At 33.6% G+C, this 17,840-nt stretch overlaps 2 protein-coding genes across 10 annotated transcripts in view; one reads left to right on the top strand and one right to left on the bottom strand.

Moving 5' to 3' along the window:
• LOC6042960 (dihydropyrimidinase) overlaps nucleotides 1-17,840 on the bottom strand; it is a 78,358-nt gene that overhangs the window by 8,812 nt on the left and 51,706 nt on the right. For 6 of the 8 annotated variants that reach the window (XM_038260325.1, XM_038260321.1, XM_038260324.1 and 3 more), the window contains 2 exons: nucleotides 11,487-11,725; nucleotides 3,262-3,983 (listed from right to left, as the gene is read on the bottom strand). In XM_038260325.1, coding sequence (XP_038116253.1) covers nucleotides 3,262-3,983; nucleotides 11,487-11,725 — 961 coding nt within the window. Of the gene's footprint in view, nucleotides 1-3,261; nucleotides 3,984-10,923; nucleotides 11,151-11,486; nucleotides 11,726-17,840 lie in introns of all 8 variants that reach the window. The other 2 variants (XM_038260326.1, XM_038260320.1) reach the window with 1 other exon arrangement.
• LOC119768858 lies at nucleotides 14,441-17,168 on the top strand. Of its 2 annotated transcripts, none has more exons than XM_038260328.1 (3): nucleotides 14,441-14,589; nucleotides 14,666-14,791; nucleotides 16,850-17,168. In XM_038260328.1, the coding sequence occupies exons 2-3, from the start codon at nucleotides 14,708-14,710 to the stop codon at nucleotides 17,141-17,143; spliced, it is 378 nt and encodes a 125-aa protein (XP_038116256.1). In that variant the 5' UTR covers nucleotides 14,441-14,589; nucleotides 14,666-14,707; the 3' UTR covers nucleotides 17,144-17,168. The 2 variants fall into 2 exon arrangements, with proteins under 2 accessions (XP_038116256.1, XP_038116255.1); XM_038260327.1 differs by having other exon boundaries at nucleotides 14,442-14,589; nucleotides 14,681-14,791; nucleotides 16,850-17,161.

The raw sequence follows: 17,840 nt of genomic DNA, 5'->3' as shown, positions 1-17,840 counted from the left end.
TAGAGGACATAAAATGCCATCTTTTCAGAAATTTCCAGGTTGTGCAAAAAATCATTGACCGAGTTATGAATTTTTTAATCAATACTGATTTTTTCAAAAAATCGAAATTTTGGTCGCAAAAATTTTTCAACTTTATTCTTCGATGTAAAATTAAATTTGCAATCAAAAAGTACTTTAGTGAATTTTTGATAAAGTGCACCGTTTTCAAGTTATAGCCATTTTTATGTAACTTGTTTCAAAATTGTCGCAGTTTTTCATTTTTTAAAATTAGTGCACATGTTTGCACACTTTTGAAAAAAACATTTTTGAAAAGCTGAGAAAATTCTCTACATTTTTTATTATTGAACATTGTTGATACGACCCTTAGTTGCTGAGATATTGCCATGCAAAGGTTTAAAAACAGGAAAATTGACGTTTTCTAAGTCTCACCCAAACAACCCACCATTTTCAAATGTCGATATCTCAGCAACTAATGGTCCGATTTTCAATGTCAAAATATGAAACATTTGTGAAATTTTCCGATCTTTTCGAAAACAATATTTTCAAAATTTTCAAATCAAGACTAACATTTCAAAAGGGCCAAACATTCAATATTACGCCCTTTTAAAATGTTAGTCTTGATTTGAAAATTTTTAAAGTATTGTTTTCGAAAAGATCGGAAAATTTCACAAATGTTTCATATTTTGACATTGAAAATCGGACGATTAGTTGCTGAGATATCGACATTGAAAAATGGTGGGCTGTTTGGGTGAGACTTAGAAAACATCAATTTTCCTGTTTTTAAACCTTTGCATTGCAATATCTCAGCAATTAAAGGTCGTATCAACAAAGTTCGAAGAAGCAAAATATAGAGAATTTTCTCAGCTTTTCAAAAATATTTTTTTCAAAAGTGGGCAAACATGTGCACTAATTTAAAAAAATGAAAAACTGCGACTATTTTGAAAAAAGTTACATAAAAATGGCTATAACTTGAAAACGGTGCACTTTATCAAAATTTTACTAAGGTACTTTTTGATTGCAAATTCAATTTTACGTCGAAAAATAAAGTTGAAAAATTTTTGCGACCAAAATTTTGATTTTTGGAAAAAATCAGTATTGATTAAAAAATTCATAACTCGGTCTATGATTTTTTGCACAACCTGGAAATTTCTGAAAAGATGGCATTTTATGTCCTCTAAAACATATCAAAAAATAAAAAAAATTAAAAATAGTGTTTTTTTGCTAATCAAGTTTTAGTGATAAAAAGTTAAATAAAAAAATTACCAAATTTGTTTTACCGTGTATCATTTTTTTCCAGTGTAGTCCATATCCATACCTACAACTTTGCCGAAGACACCAAATCGATCAAAAAATTCCTTCAAAAGATACAGATTTTTGAATTTTCATACATCATTTTTGTATGGACAGCTTCCAAATTTGTATGGAAAATTATATGGACAAACTAATGATGCAAAATGGCTTCTTTGGGCATACCGAAGGCACCAAAAAAGTTTCAGTCGGATTAAAAAATACAAAAATTAAAATTGAAGAAAAAAGACCGATTTCGTAGAGAATTGCTCCACTATTATCTCGACTCGAGGCCATTAATCTCTCGGACGAGCGCTGCCCAGTTTTGGGTGTACAAAGTTTCATTGAAATCGGAGAGGGTCGAGAAATAAAGTACCTAAAATATTCCTGTTTCGGGCTGGAATTGCTTTCAAGCGAAATGTTGCCTTATCAATTTATTTATTATTTGCGTTAAAATAAAAAAAAAAAAATGTGTCAGAAATCGTTTTTTGACATCGGCAAATCGGAGTACTTTTGAGTTGGATCCTGCAGGATTTATGAGCATTAGCTGATTCGCCTTCATGGTATATGACGTCATAACAGGGGAAACAAGATTAAATCATTTTTGTTTGTGATGATTTTTGCCTTCCTCACCTCACTGAGGAAAGGCTATAAAATCACTCGAAAACTGAACTTCTTTAAAAGGCCTCGTAGACCCACCTTCACGTATACCTATCGACTCAGAATCAAATTCTGAGCAAATGTCTGTGTGTGTGTGGATAAGAGGTGGGCAAAAAAAAAAGAGCGAGCCGCTCAAAGAGCCGGTTCACTAAAAAGAGCGAAAGATCCGTGGCTCACAAAAAAAGAACCGCGGTTCTTTTTTAAACTTCCGTCTTTTGAAAAATCCGGCTCGAAATGGCATGATTTTTGTCATTAATATAATTTATTGAACTTCAAAAAAAAAAAAAAAACAGTATTGATTTTGTTATTGAGAATATGAAAAAAAACTATTGTACATTAAAGTATTACCGGAATACAAATTTGAGCATTTCAAATTGCATAATTTGTAATATTATACCAAAAATTTACTGAATAATTTTGAGATTTTGGAAAAAAAATCCTTTTAGACTTTATTGATTAAATCAAAATGTAGAAAAGAGTTCGCAGAATGTGTTCTCGAAATAAAATATCAGCATTAGTTCAAATCTTGCAGAAATAAACGCAATTTTAAAATTAAAAGCTATATTTCCAACATCCTAGATTTAAGTTTGGATGCCATTCAATTACTTGAATGTATAGGTTCGAGTAGAAATCTTGATCTAGAGACCGCCAAGACCTATGGTTTTAAAGGGAATCTTCTCGTTTTCAGTTTTAATTTTTTTTATCAAATTATTTGTAAAAGTCCAATGTGAAATAACTTATGAAATCATACGATTTTGGAAAAACCTTTTTATCAAAATTTTGAAAAAAAAGCGAAAGAGCCGTTCAAAAGAGCGGCTCTTTTTAATGAGCGAACGAAAATGAGCGACTCCTTAAAAAGAGCGATTTTGCCCACCTCTACTTAGGTGTAAAAGAGGTTTGCAATTGCTTCAAAAATGAAGCCTTCGGCAAGCTAGTTTCGAGTAGGAATCTCGCAATCGAGAACGCCAAGGCAATGCTGTAGAGCGAACAATTTAATGGTGATTCATTATTGTTTAACATATCAACTAATTATTTAACTAAATGGATACATATAGAGCGCACAGTTTAATTTTGATTTGAAAAAAAAAATGATTTAATGTACAGAAAAATAAAAATATTCAGAAAATAAATAAAAGATTTTTTTTACCTATACAGAGACATTTGAAAAACTGCAAATTTAGGATGATTGTGATATTAAAAGAATAAAATATAACAACTCTTAACACTAAAAAGGCATGCAAAACCAAACAATATCTACAATATTTTATTCAACCAACTAATTAACCAAAACTCAACACTCAAAACTCTACTCACCACTGATCGAGAACGTCGACTGCTGCATGTCCTTGGTTCCATCGGGCCTGTGACCGCGCGCACTGTGCGGCGTGCTGACCTGCGAATCGACGGAAATCACACTCAACGCCGGCCCCGGAATGTACTTCTCCGGCAGCGAGTACGGCTCGGGAATGTCCACATCCGAGTGCTTCTGGTTGAGGTCCAACGACTGGAGTCCGTTCCGGGCGGCCTTGTCATCCCCGTTACGATCCGTAACTCCGTTCAACGCGTCGTACACAAACGGCGGATTGACCGGCGTCTCCACGAACTGGCCGTGACCCTCGGCCACCCGGAGCATTCCGTTCTCCACGCAAACCCGCCCGCGGACAATCACGTACTCCGGCACGCCGTGAACCTTCATGCCCTCGAAGATGTTAAAGTCGCACGCCTGCCGGTGGGTCGCAGCGGAAATCGTCCGCACCGCCTTCGGGTCCCAGATGACGACGTCGGCGTCGGAACCGGGCGCGATGCGGCCCTTCCGCGGGTACAGGTTGAAGATTTTGGCCGCGTTCGTGCTGGTGATGGCCACGAAGCGCTGCGGGTCGATCAGCCCCGTTTGGACGCCCTTTTCCCACACCACGGACATGCGGTCCTCGACGCCGTTGACGCCGTTCGGGATCTTGGTGAAGTCACCGCGGCCGAGCTCCTTTTGCGCCTTGTTGAAGGTGCAGTTGTCGCTGCCGGTGGTCTGGAGGTCGTCCCTGGATGGGGGAGGATGATTGGGGGAAGAGAAGTAAGTGGTAAGTTAGGGAAGTAACACGAATTATATTTGTTCGGATATTTTTTTCACGAAAAAATTGACATTTCCCGAAAAAAATAATAATTTCACAAAAAAAGTGTTGTGCTATTTTAAATAAAAAAGTCAAATCGAAAAAAAAAGTTTAGAGCAATTCCAGAAAATAATAAATAAGGCTTTTACAAATTTTTTTTAAATTCCTCCAACAAAAAATTTAATTAAAATTACTTTGAAAAATATTTGCAACGGCCTTACTAAATTACATTAAACAATTATGTTGCTGACAAAAAGTGGCGAAACTTATGAACTGCCCCTGAACGCATAAATGTCCCATACGCATTTTCATCAATTTTCAGATATTGATGCAGTTTCGTTCAAAATCATGAGCTCTTTCAGAAAAACCAAAAATATCCGTAGCGTAGAGTTAAGTGTGGAAGAATCTTTCTTTGCATTTTTCTCAGCTAGCTGTTTTTGCATTCGACATTTATGCGAACATGGGCAGTGAATTCATGAAAAATTTATTTCAGTTAGAGTCACGTCAAATATTTTTTCCATCAATCACATTTTTGGCAAATAGGGACAGAACAAAAAACTGTTTTCGGAGTTTTGTAAACGGGAGTTCACGTGCATCAAATTGTGAATCTTTTTCGAATAAATATAGTTTAAATTTGAGCCGCTGCTAATATTTTATAAAGTTTATGTCCCCGCTCTCCCTTATTCGAAATCAACCCAAAAATTTGGGGAGCATACGCAATTTATTTTCTGAAATCACTTTTAAGTGCGAAATTTCTCGTGTTGGTCATTTTATCATGATTGAACTAGTTTAAAATTATTTTTATTTATTTGTTGAACTCTTATGAATAGTAACGCAAAAGATTTACTTGTGAGCAATTCTTTACAAAATCGGCCGTTTTCGACGCTTTTATTTTTTGTACTTTGTTGGATAACCCATACAAATCTCCATACAATTTTGGCAGCTGTTCATACAACAATGGTACGTAAATATTCAGAAACCTATAACTTCAGTAAGGAATTTTTGATCGATTTGGTGTCTTCAGCAAAGTTGTAGGTTTTGATGAGGATTATTCAGGACTATAATAGGTACACGGAATAACTTTTTGATGAATTTTGAATAACCTTTTTTTTTACAAAAAGATCAATTTCCAAAAATCTATATTTTTTATTTTTTTTTAATTTGTTTAAAGCTCTCTACGAAATCGGCCGATTTCTACCATTTTTATTTTTTGTATTTTTTTATTTGACTCAAACCTTGTGTTCACCCATGCAAGTCTCCATACAATTTTGGCAGCTGTCCATACAAAATGGTACGTAAATATCCGAATATCTGTAACTTTTGAATACATTTTCTGATCAATTTGGTGTTTTGGGCAAAGTTGTAGGTATTGTTGAGAAAATTATTGAGAAAAAAATAGGTACACGAAAAAAAATTGTCCATTTTTTAATTAACATTTTTTTTTCACAAAACTCAATTTCCCAAAATACTTATTTTTTTGATTTTCGAGATTTTTTGATATGTTTTAGGGGACAAAAACCTGCAACATTTGAGCCATAGAGAAACATGGTCAAAAAATCTACCGCCGAGTTATACATTTTTGAAAAATAGTGATTTTTGGGAAAAATTTAAATTTCATGCAAAAACAAATTTGACGTAATTTTTTAATGTAAAATTGAATTTCCAATTGAAAAGTACCTACTTCACAAATTAGTTGATAAAAGGCTCTGTTTTCAAGATATAGCCACCGAAAAATTGATTTTAGCAAAATATTTGCAGTTTTTCGATTTTAAAAAATAGTGACCATAAGTAACCATTTCCAAAAATATTTTTTTTGAATAGTTCAGAAAATTTGCTATAAAATTGTCTAAGAGACATTGAAGATTGGACCTCTGGTTGCTGAGATAGAGCAGCTTAAAAAAAAGAAACACGAAAGTTGATGTTTTCTAAGTCTCACCCAAACAGCCCACCATTTTCTAATGTCGATATCTCAGCAACTAATGGTCCGATTTTCAATGTTAAAACATGACACTTTCGTGAAATTTTTCGATCTATTCGAAAAAAATGTTTAAAAAAATTAAATCAAGACTAACATTTTAAATGGGCCTAATATTCAATGTTCGGCTCTTTTAAAATGTTAGTCATGATTTAAAAAAATTCAAAATTACTTTTTTCGGATCGGAAAGTTTCACGAAAGTTTATGCTTTAACATTAAAAATCGGACCATATCTTTAAAACAGAGGCTTTTATCAAAAAATCTGTGAAGTACTTTTCGATTGGAAATTCAATTTTACATTAAAAAATTACGTCAAATTTGTCTTTGCATGAAATTTCGATTTTTCCCAAAAATCACTATTTTTTCAAAAATTTATAACTTGGCGGCAGATTTTTTGACCATGATTCTCTATGGTTCACAAGTTGCGGGTTTTTGTCCCCCAAAACATATAAAAAATCTCGAAAATAAAAAAAATAAATATTTTCGGAAATTGAGTTTTTGTGAAAGAAAAAGTTAATTAAAAAATCGGCAATTTTTTTTCGATTACCTATATTTTTCTCAATAATCCTCAACAATACCTACAACTTTGATCAGAAAATTTATTCAAAAGTTACAGATATTCGGATATTTACGTACCATTTTTGTATGGACAGCTGCCAAAATTGTATGGAGACTTGTATGGGTGAACCAATGACACAAAATAGCTTCTGTGGTCATAGGGAAGGCCAATATTTTCTCGAAAAAAAAAAAACTCAAAATGATTGCTATAACAATATGGGTATCAAATGATCCAGATTATTTCTAGATTAAATATTCAAAAGGTCCCATCTGCATAAGAAACCTATGACTCATCGGCTGTTTTGAATATTTACTCTAGATTTCATTCATTTCGAATGTTATAACGATCATTTGATACCAATATTGTAAAACATATTTTTTTTTGTAAATTCATCAAAAATACGTAGTTTTGTGAAATTTTTATAGCATTTTAAAAAATGTTATTGCGTTAAAAACCCAGAAATTTTGAGTATTTTTTCGAAAATACGTAGTTCTGTATTAAAAAAAGGGATATAACTTTCGAAATGTATGAATAAATCTCGATCATTTGTTAAAAACTGTAAATTTTGAGAATGTTCAAACGTTTGTGTTATTACTTTCGAAATGTATGAAAAAATCCCAATCATTTGACACCCATATTGTAAAAAACTGAAATTCTGAGTAATATTTTTTTCGAAAATACATAGTTCTGTAAAATTTTTGAGAATGTTCGAAAATTTGTGATATTACTTTTAAAATGTTTGAAAAAAAACCCGATTATTTGATACCCATATTGTAAAAAACTCAAATTTTGAGTATTTTTTCGAAAATACGTAGCGTATTTTTTTTTTTGAAATTCTGAGTATCTAGTAGTATCTGAGTAGTGTAAAAATAGATACTACTTTCGAAATGTATGAAAAAATTCCAACCATTTGATACCCATGTTGCAAAAAACTGAAATTTTTAGTATTTTTTTTTTCAAAAATACGTAGTATTGTGAAAATTTTGCGTATTTAAAATTTTTTGTTATTATTTTTTAAATGTTTGAAAAAATCCTGATCATTTGATACCCATAATGCAACAACAATAATTTTGAGTATTTTTTCGAGAAACATTTTCAAAATACAGGAATTGGATAGCTGACATCATCCCGATTCCAAAACACTATAATTTTATTTACTTTGGATGATTTTTATAGGATTATAGCCCGTATATAGGACACAGTGGCCCAACACCCGTAAGTTCTGTGCTCGTTGAAAATGTCAAAGGTTGGTATGAGCACACATTTAAACATTTTTTAAATATTTTTGCAGGGCACTGAAACATACATTTTCATCTATTAACAAAACAAATTTGAAGACATTTGGTTGTACCATTGCCGTGATTTAGCTATTTTAAGATAGCAGTTTCAAAAAACGGATGCCACGATATCGCAACACTGCTTCGACCAAATCGGCTAATAATTTTGGTGAAGATTCGTTAAACCGGTCCTGCCGATTTTCAAAAACATAATTTAAAAAAGAAGATAAAATTATTTTTATGCTTTGCATATTAAAAATCGTCAGTTTTAGAATTTTTGTATTTTTTTAAAAAAGCTAAATTTCAAAATCGGACATCGTCATGCACACGGGATTTGTCTTGTAAGTCTTTACCCCAAATTTCAGACAATTTGGTCCATCCCATCTCGAGGTATCGTGGTACCCGTAAATCAAAAACGTTCACAAAGCTTGACAGTTCGCTTTGCGCATGGTAAAATTTTGCACTAAAATCGTTTCTTACTTAGCTTAGTCACGAAATATCTTCATGAAACTTTCAGGAGAGATTGAAAATCATCTTTATAGTGGATTTAGTGATATTCTGTAATATGATTTTAATATTGTGATTTTCTATATGTATGTATGAAATCATATATATGTATGTATATATATATATATACAGCAATTCCATTTGAAAAGAGCCTAAACCAAAAAAAAAGTTCTCCGATCGGGCTCAAAATTTTTCTGGGGATTCCTTGGCCAAAATAATTAGACCCGTATTTTTTTGTTTGGCCATTAGGTGGCCTACATCGTGCTAGGTGGTTCAAAAATGGCAATTTTCGTCATTTTCGCAAAACCACTTTTTCTAAAATCATATCTCCGCGCCATTTCATCCGATTTTAGCTGTCTTAGACGCAAAGAAAGGTGATGAGTTTGGCTATTTGGGAAAAATAGTAAAGTTCCAAAATCTAGCTTAACTATTGAAAAGTCGTATGAAAACTTAAAATGGCGTTTTGACCGTGTCTGGACCAAAGAGCCTATGTCTGAAAATATTTTTATCGGATTCCTCGGAAAATTTCACATAACATATCAAAAAATTGGCGATGTCGAACCGTACGTTTCGAGATATGATTTTGAAAAAAACTGCGTTTTCGACGCGCCACGCGCAAAAACGGAAAATGACGAAATCGGCAAAAATCAACTTTTTCCACTAAAACTGCGATAACTTTAAAATTTCAGCGATGACCTATAGATGTTATGGTACCAAAAGTTGCGTCTCTCAATTACGAAAATTTTGGTACCCAGACATGTATAGGTCATCGCTGAAATTTTAAAGTTATCGCAGTTTTAGTGAAAAAAGTTGATTTTTTGCCGATTTCGTCATTTTCCCGTTTTTGCGCGTGGCGCGTCGAAAAACGCAGTTTTTATTTTCAAAAAATCGTATCTCCAAAACGTACGGTTCGACATCGCCAATTTTTTGATATGTTATGTGAAATTTTCCGAGGAATCCGATAAAAATATTTTCAGACATAGGCTCTTTGGTCCAGACACGGTCAAAACGCCATTTTAAGTTTTCATACGACTTTTCAATAGTTAAGCTAGATTTTTGGAACTTTTTACTATTTTTCCCAAATAGCCAAACTCATCACCTTTCTTTTGCGTCTAAGACAGCTAAAATCGGATGAAATGGCGCGGAGATATGATTTTTAGAAAAAAGTGGTTTTTGCGAAAAATGACGAAAATTGCCATTTTTTGAACCACCCTAGCACGATGTAGGCCATCCTAATGGCCAAACAAAAAAATACGGGTCTAATTATTTTGGCCAAGGAACCCCCATAAAAATTTTGAGCCCGATCGGAGAACTTTTTTTTTGGTTTAGGCTCTTTTCAAATGGAATTGCTGTATATGTATAAATGTATGTATGAAATCCCTTGACTGAGGCAGCTGAACGAATCAAAACCGAGGCATGACTGTATAAACAAACCTACCGTCATCAGGGTTAACAACAAACCCAATGTCACTCCTGATGACGGTAAACATTGAGTGTATCCCGCTCACTCCGATGGATACACAGCAAAAAATCCGATGGTAAAATTGCATGCAAAAGCATGCACATCACCTTCGTCAAAAAAGACACTTAATATTACACGCTGCATGTACAATTTTTGAAAACACAAAAAAAAAGTTGCAACCGACGGGACTCAAACCCAGCACCTACAGTAAGGACTGGTGCCTTAGCCCGCTCGGCCATCAGACCGATGAAAAATGGTAAGGATAAACGTTTATGTAAGCTAGACATTTCGGTCAAGTAGGTTTCCCATACTGATGGGCTACATATTTCAGGGTGTAATATTACACAGAATTTCATAAAATAATGCAAAATCTATTTTACACACAGGCCTTTTACATGCAGCTGGATTACTTCTTTATTTGCTGTGTATTGACATAAGGCGTCATCCATAAAGTATGTCACGCTCTAGGGGGGGAGGGGGGGTCTGAGAAAGTGTGACATTGCGTGCTATAAGTATAATAAAAAAAAGTCGAGAATTTAAAAAAAAGAACTGTAACATTCTAGAGTTTCATATATAAAACACAATAGCTTATAGGACCTTAAAAAAACTTTATTCTTTACATTTTTTTTGGGTGAACAGTTCAAAAGTGGGAACAGCCTGAATTCTATGAAAAATAAAGCTTTGTTTGTTTGGTTATGACAGTTCATGGTAGCACCCTGTGCAAACCACGGGGAGCACCGGAAGCACGGAGTATTTTTTTTCAGGGCGAATCCCAGATCTCAATTTGTTTTATTGCTTTGGAGTCAGATATGAATATTGTTTATTTATATTACTAGAGTTTTTTTTAATAGGCCCTATATGAAAGACAATAGCTTATAGGACCTTTTTTTTTTTAAAAAAAACTCTTGATTTGATTGTTATTTTTTCGGGAATGTCAAAAAAAGATTAATCATGTAACAGTGTGTTTTTACACTTTTAACTAAAACATATAAATAAAACAAACGAAACAAAATACGACAAACATATGGAACGAATGAGTGAAAAATCCCAGAGCTGTAGTAAAAGTACATTGTCATCAGGAGTGCACTTACAACGCCAGGAACTTCATGAGGTGGCGGGGCGTCTCCGGGTCCGTCCGGATCGGGGGCGCCGTCACGTAGTAGGCCAGCTGGGCGCTGGGTTTGACGTTCGTGAGCGTGCAGCCCAGCGAGCTGGCCAGCGTTTCGCCGTACACCAGCAGGCCGCGCCGTTTGGCCGCCGACACCTGCTCGGCGGCCAGCTTGCTCGTCACCCTGGTTACGTACAGCGGTGTCTTGGTCTGGTGTTCGGTGTTTGGTGTGAGTGTGGCAGTTTGTGATTGTTGTTTGTTTTTGTTACGGATGACAGATGACGTTTCAGACGATCACACACACACACAACGAAGATCCAAAGCGGCGCAGCGGAAGCGATTTTGAATGAGAGAATGAAGAGAAAATTTTGGTAATTCGAGGTTAGTTTGGGCCAAATTGTTATCGGAAATTTCGTTTACGGTTTTATGTTTTTTTTTTCTAGGTTAGGTACACTTTGATGTTAGGATGGGGAAGCATGCCCAAGGACAGACAGAAGTTAGGTTAGGTTCCAAGCCGTCACCCCGAGGGCGAATCGCGTTACTTACTGGGCGAGCAACTTCATCATAAACTCCGGCGTGGTCGGATCGGGCCGCAGCGGTGGGCTGAGCACGTGACAGGCCGCGTGGTGCCAACACTCGTGCGTATAGTTCGTCCCATCGGTTCCGAGGGCCGCGGCCAGCGTTTCGCCGTAGATGCCGACCCCGTTGTACCGGCGGCGAGCGCGTGCGAGCTCGATACCGGCCGACTTGCTCATCACATGCACCACGTACAGGGGACACTTGGTCTACCCGTGGAGGGAACGGGATGGTGGGGAAGGGTTGGGGTTCGGGAGATCAAGGGCACCAGAATCCGAGGGATAAACAAAACAAAATAAGAAGAGTGAACAGAAGAAATAGAAGAGAAAAACCTTTTAAGCTAGGATAAAGCTACAAACAAAACATAACCTAAGTGAAGAGGTAAACAAATCCGAAGAAGAAGAAGAGAAATTAGAACCTTCCAAGCTTTTAATATGATAATAAGGTACTAAACTGACGGATGAACTTGAGCGCTGTTTCTTGGTTTTGTGGCGTGCCAAACAGTCGTAATAACTTTGGAACTGGGTCACTGCCACCTGATGGAAGCAGCGCGACGTCTGGAGGAAATTGGTGCCGCAAGCTTTTTTGGTTGATTTATTATTTATGGACCAGGAAGGTCAACTTAATGTAATTAGCACGAGTGATAAAGTTGCTTATTGAAGGTTATGTTTGTTGATCTTGGAATTTGAATTCAATTATAAGCGATTTTTTTTTTATTTAAGGCCGTTGCAAATATTTTTCGAAGAATTTTTACTGGGAATATACACGTTACGGCTATTACGAACAAATAAATTTAAATTCATTTCCATTTTGAAAATGAGTTTGAAGAGATCAATGTTTGCCCATATTAAAAAAAAAAATAAAATAAAAAAAACCCAAAACGTTAATGAAAAGTATTTTACACGTTCAAATATTCAAAATATGTATGAGCAATTCTCTACCAAAACCGGAAATGGATTTTATTTGTATTTTTTGATTTGGCTCAAACTTTGTGGGGGCCTTCCCTATGACCAAAGAAGCCATTTTGCATCATTAGTTTGTCCATATAAATTTCCATACAAATTTGGCAGCTGTTCATACAAAAATGATACGTATATATTCGAAAATCTGTAACTTTTTAAGGAATTTTTTGATCAATTTGGTGTCTTCGGCAAAGTTGTAGGTATTGTTAAGGACACGAAAAAAAAATTTCCCGATTTTTTTATTAACTTTTTTTTCACAAAAACTCAAATTCCCAAAATACGCATGTTTTGATTTTCAAGATTTTTTGATATGTTTTAGGGGACAAAAATCCGCAACTTTTGAGCTATAGAGAAACATGGTCAAAAAATCTGCCGCCGAGTTATGATTTTTTGAAAAACTGGTGATTTTTGGAAAAAATCGAAATTTCACAGATAAATTTTTTTTTGACCTCATTTTTTTATGCAAAATTGCATTTGCAATCGAAAATTACTTTACAGATTTTTTGATAAAGGGCCCCGTTTTCAAGATTTCAAGATATAGCCACCGAAAGTTTGATTTCAGCGAAATATTTGCAGTTTTCGGATTTTTAAAAATAGTGAACATGAGTGACCATTTCTAAAAATATTTTTTTTGAAAAGTTCGTGAAATTTTCCGATCTTTTCAAAAAAAAAAAATATTTTGAAAAAAATTAAATCAATACTAGCATTTTTAATGTGCATAATATTAAATGTTTGGCCCTTTTAAAATGTTAGTCTTGATTTAATTTTTTTCAAAATATTTTTTTCGAAAAGATTGGGAAATTTCACGAATGTTTCATGTATTAACATTGAAAATCGGAACATTAATTGCTGAGATATCGTCATTAGAAAATGGTGGGCTGTTTGGGTGAGACTTAGAAAACTTCAATTTTCGTGTTTCTTTTTCTTTAAGCCGCTGTATCTCAACAACCAGAGGTCCAATCTTCAATGTCTCTTAGACAATTTTATAGCAAATTTTCTGAACTTTTCAAAAAAAATATTTTTGGAAATGGTCACTCATGGTCACTATTTTTAAAAATCCAAAAACTGCAAATATTTCGCTGAAATCAAACTTTCGGTGGCTATATCTTGAAAACGGGGCCCTTTATCAAAAAATCTGTAAAGTAATTTTCGATTGCAAATGCAATTTTGCATAAAAAAATGAGGTCAAAAAAAATTTTATCTATGAAATTTCGATTTTTTCCAAAAATCACCAGTTTTTCAAAAAATCATGACTCGGCGGCAGATTTTTTGACCATGTTTCTCTATAGCTCAAAAGTTGCGGATTTTTGTCCCCTAAAACATATCAAAAAATCTTGAAAATCAAAAAATACGTATTTTGGGAATTTGAGTTTTTGTGAAAAAAAAGTTAATAAAAAATCGAGAAATTTTTTTTCCGTGTACCTACTTTTTTTCTAAATAGTCCTTAACAATACCTACAACTTTGCCGAAGACACCAAATTGATCAAAAAATTCCTTCAAAAGTTACAGATTTTCGAATATATACGTACTATTTTTGTATGAACAGCTGCCAAATTTGTATGGAAATTTATATGGACAAACTAATGATGCAAAATGGCTTCTTTGGTCATAGGGAAGGCCCCCACAAAGTTTGAGCCAAATCAAAAAATACAAAAAATAAAAATGGTCGAAATCGGCCGGTTTTGTAGAGAATTGCTCGTATGCTGAAATAAAAAAAAATAAAAATCGAAAATCTTAAAAAGTTTGAAACATTTATCAGCAAAGGTCCTGATCCAAATCTAGCGCGACGCAAAACTGCCCTGTTTGAAAAATGTCGCACGTCGTACGAGTTGTCGCACGGTTTTGATTTTACCGTTTCGATATCGATTGGTCGAAAGGACGACAAACGTACGCCAAACACTCGACATGCCCGACATTGTTTTTTCCATCAATTTTCTTTCAATTCGACGTCACGATTTTCGTCGACGCAAACAGTTTGACAGTTCTCTTCAGTTGATCTTGTTCCGTGTCTTGTTCGGACTTGATTGCAACCGAATCGAACCAGCTGTCGTTCCTTTTGGGATTTGGTTTACGAGCTTCGAAGATTTTGGACGATTTTCGACGGATAATAGGTAAGTTTAGTTCTAGATTGTGATATTTTTGCTGCCGAAATGTTCCGGCTGGGGTGCGCGAGTGACCGAATCAAAGTGTCTTCTATTCCAGATTTCGGTCTTCGTGGCGGAAGACGAGATGGGAAGGAACCGGTTTGCGATCGAGGTAGCGGTTGGTGTTTTACTTTCCGCGGGAGGTTGGGGCACATACCTGATGAAACTGGTGAGTCATGTTTTAGAAACGAAGTGTGTGTTTGTGTGAAATTGTATTAAATTCAAAACCTCAAAACATCAAAATTGTTATCTAATCCACGTTTTTACCCAATAATTCCAAACCACAGAAAAATCTAAATTACCAGAATTTAAAAAATCTTAAACACTAAAACTGTAAAATTCTAAAGTTTTTCATTCTCAATTTTAAAACTCTAGTATTTCAGAATTATAGAATGCAAGAATTCGAAGAGTAAAAATTTATTAAAATTCATGGAATAGTGTTCAATTTAATTCAATTCTGTTTTATTTGTAAATAATCAAGTTACAGTGAGATCATTTAGGTTCACAACAGAGTTTTGGTGTTCCTTTCAGCTGTGTTTTACATCGTAATTCAATCGAAAAATTATTACTTCATGGAATTGTGTAAATTTTTAATATTCTTAAATTATAGAATCTAATAATTCATAAAATTTTCGAAATCTTAAAGTTCTCAAAACATTTCCCTTTAAAAATCTGAAAATCTAAAATATTTAAATTTTGCAATTGAAAAAAAACCCTAAAATACTGAAATTCTTTGATTCTAAAATACTTTAATTGTTAAATTTTAACATTATTAAAATTCTTATATTCCCAAAATACTTGAAATAAAAACAAAATCCAAAAATTCTAAAAATTATGAGTTTGAAATTCAAAAAATTCAAAAATAAAATAACAATCAAATTTTTTTATAGCTTTATATTTTGAATTTCAAAAATTTAAAAAATTCGAAAAACTCTATTAATTATAAAATTAGCAATTTCAAAAGTCTAAAAATTCTAGAACCCTAAAAATTGTAAGACTTCTTAAAACTCTAGAAATCTTTGAATAACTCTAAGAACTATTAACTTTTGCAGTATTTTAAGGTTTATACAATGTTAATTTTTTTGAAATTTGGTCTGTCAAATATTAAGAATTTTAAATTACGTGAACTGCATTGGATGATTTATGTATTTCAGAACTTTAAGGTTTAAGAATTTTAGAACTGAAGAATTTTAGAATTTTAGAATTTTAGAATTTTAGAATTTTAGAATTTTAGAATTTTAGAATTTTAGAATTTTAGAATTTTAGAATTTTAGAATTTTAGAATTTTAGAATTTTAGAATTTTAGAATTTTAGAATTTTAGAATTTTAGAATTTTAGGCTTTTTTGAATTTTAGAATTTTAGAATTTTAGAATTTTAGAATTTTAGAATTTTAGAATTTTAGAATTTTAGAATTTTAGAATTTTAGAATTTTAGAATTTTAGAATTTTAGAATTTTAGAATTTTAGAATTTTAGAATTTTAGAATTTTAGAATTTTAGAATTTTAGAATTTTAGAATTTTAGAATTTTAGAATTTTAGAATTTTAGAATTTTTGAATTTTTGAATTTTAGAATTTTAGAATTTTTGAATTTTTGAATTTTTGAATTTTTGAATTTTTGAATTTTAAAATTTTAGAATTTTTGAATTTTGAAATTTTAGAATTTTGAAATTTTTGATTAGATTATTTTTATTACATTTTTTATGTTTTGATATTTGTTAACTTTAAGAATTTTTGAATATTTTGAAAATTCGTAACATTTGATATTTTCTAAAATTTTAACATTCTGTAATCCTTAAAAATTAAAGTTATATAGTTCCATTGGGTGTGGGGTGTGAGATTGGGTCATTCAAATGTCAGCATTTTTGTTTGACCCAATCTCACCCCTGATGACAGAATGTCACCTCTGATGACGGTTCATAAAATATTTCAAAGAATTTTGAATTTCAAAAAAATTGAAATCTTGAAATTCAAGCATAAGAACATTAATTTTTTTAGCATTTTTAAATTTCTTAAAATTTTCAAACACGTTTTATGCATTTTAAAATTTTAAGATACATTCATTATTATTTTTTTATAGATGTTTAAACTTTTAAAAAGTTATGCAATTTTTATTTTTTGAGGATTTTTTTTTGAAATTTAGTATCTTGAAATTTTCATGTTATTATTATTCAAATCTGAATTTTATTTATAAATGCTTGCCAATTTATGATTGACGCATCTTTTCAGGCAACAAACGTATTCCAATCAGATCCTGCCGTCCACGTGTGGTCCCGCGTTGCATCCGTAGAACCCACGGAAGCAGCCACGTTGTTTCGTACGCATACTCCACAAACCCACATTGTCTCGTACTCCGGTGGCCATCAATTCGACGATCAATTATTCGGAGATCCAAGATTGTCTTCGCATCCCTGTACAACTTTGATCAGCTCGTCGGGGATCAAAAGTCCAGCATCAAAATGCTGCCAGGAGAACACCAATCCAAGCCCGAAGCTGCGGTCAAGGAAAATTAAGGAATTTTGAGAAGAATCTGCGATCCGAAAGTTTAATTGAGTGAAAAAGCTAATACTATTGTGAAATTTTGTGCGTCTGAATAAAAAAAAATAAAAAAAAAACAAAACCACATGTTTTTAACTGCAACATAACCTAAAAATTAGAATTGACAGCACACGACAATGGCACGACATCCTAAATAACAAAACCGTGCGACGTCGGTCGAATGTCGTACGACAATGTCGTACAATTTCGATTATCGATCGCACGACAAATACGACATTTTGGTGCAAAAACGTATGACATTTGCGCGACAGTCGCACGACATTGTCGTGCGACGTCGTACGAATGCACGGACGACAAACGACGGACGTCCGACGGACTTTTCAGTCAGGGTGTTCTGGGGAATTACTACCGTTTGTCACTTCCACACCAATCGCTACTGAGTACTCTCTCTTTGCTCTCCCTCTCACTCCAATTGAGTAGTACAGAGTCTGATGGCGTTATGTCGCTCAAAGCTGACTTAAAATAGTTTGCGATTGGCTTTGTTTTGATCATTTTTTAAACTGCATAAAATCAATGCTTTCAAAAATATTCTGAACACACATTTGAAAGCTTATCTCAGAGCGTATTGGTGTGTGAATTGGACGGGGTAGGAAAAGAAATTCACGAAGTATTTTTATCGCTGAGTTAAGCGATTGACCAAGTCACTGGCAGCTAGCGAGTC

The sequence above is a fragment of the Culex quinquefasciatus genome, chromosome 3 (genome assembly GCF_015732765.1).
Source record: "Culex quinquefasciatus strain JHB chromosome 3, VPISU_Cqui_1.0_pri_paternal, whole genome shotgun sequence".
Taxonomy (NCBI): domain Eukaryota; kingdom Metazoa; phylum Arthropoda; class Insecta; order Diptera; family Culicidae; genus Culex; species Culex quinquefasciatus.
Note: the sequence above shows the minus strand (reverse complement) of the source record. Positions and strands in the feature narration are given on the sequence as shown.

Bases quoted from the DNA above. Each gene is read 5' to 3' on its own strand.
- LOC119768858 (XM_038260328.1), top strand. From the start codon at position 14,708: ATGGGAAGGAACCGGTTTGCGATCGAGGTAGCGGTTGGTGTTTTACTT. The intron at 14,792-16,849 runs GTGAGTCATGTT...GCATCTTTTCAG, and splicing joins GCACATACCTGATGAAACTG to GCAACAAACGTATTCCAATC.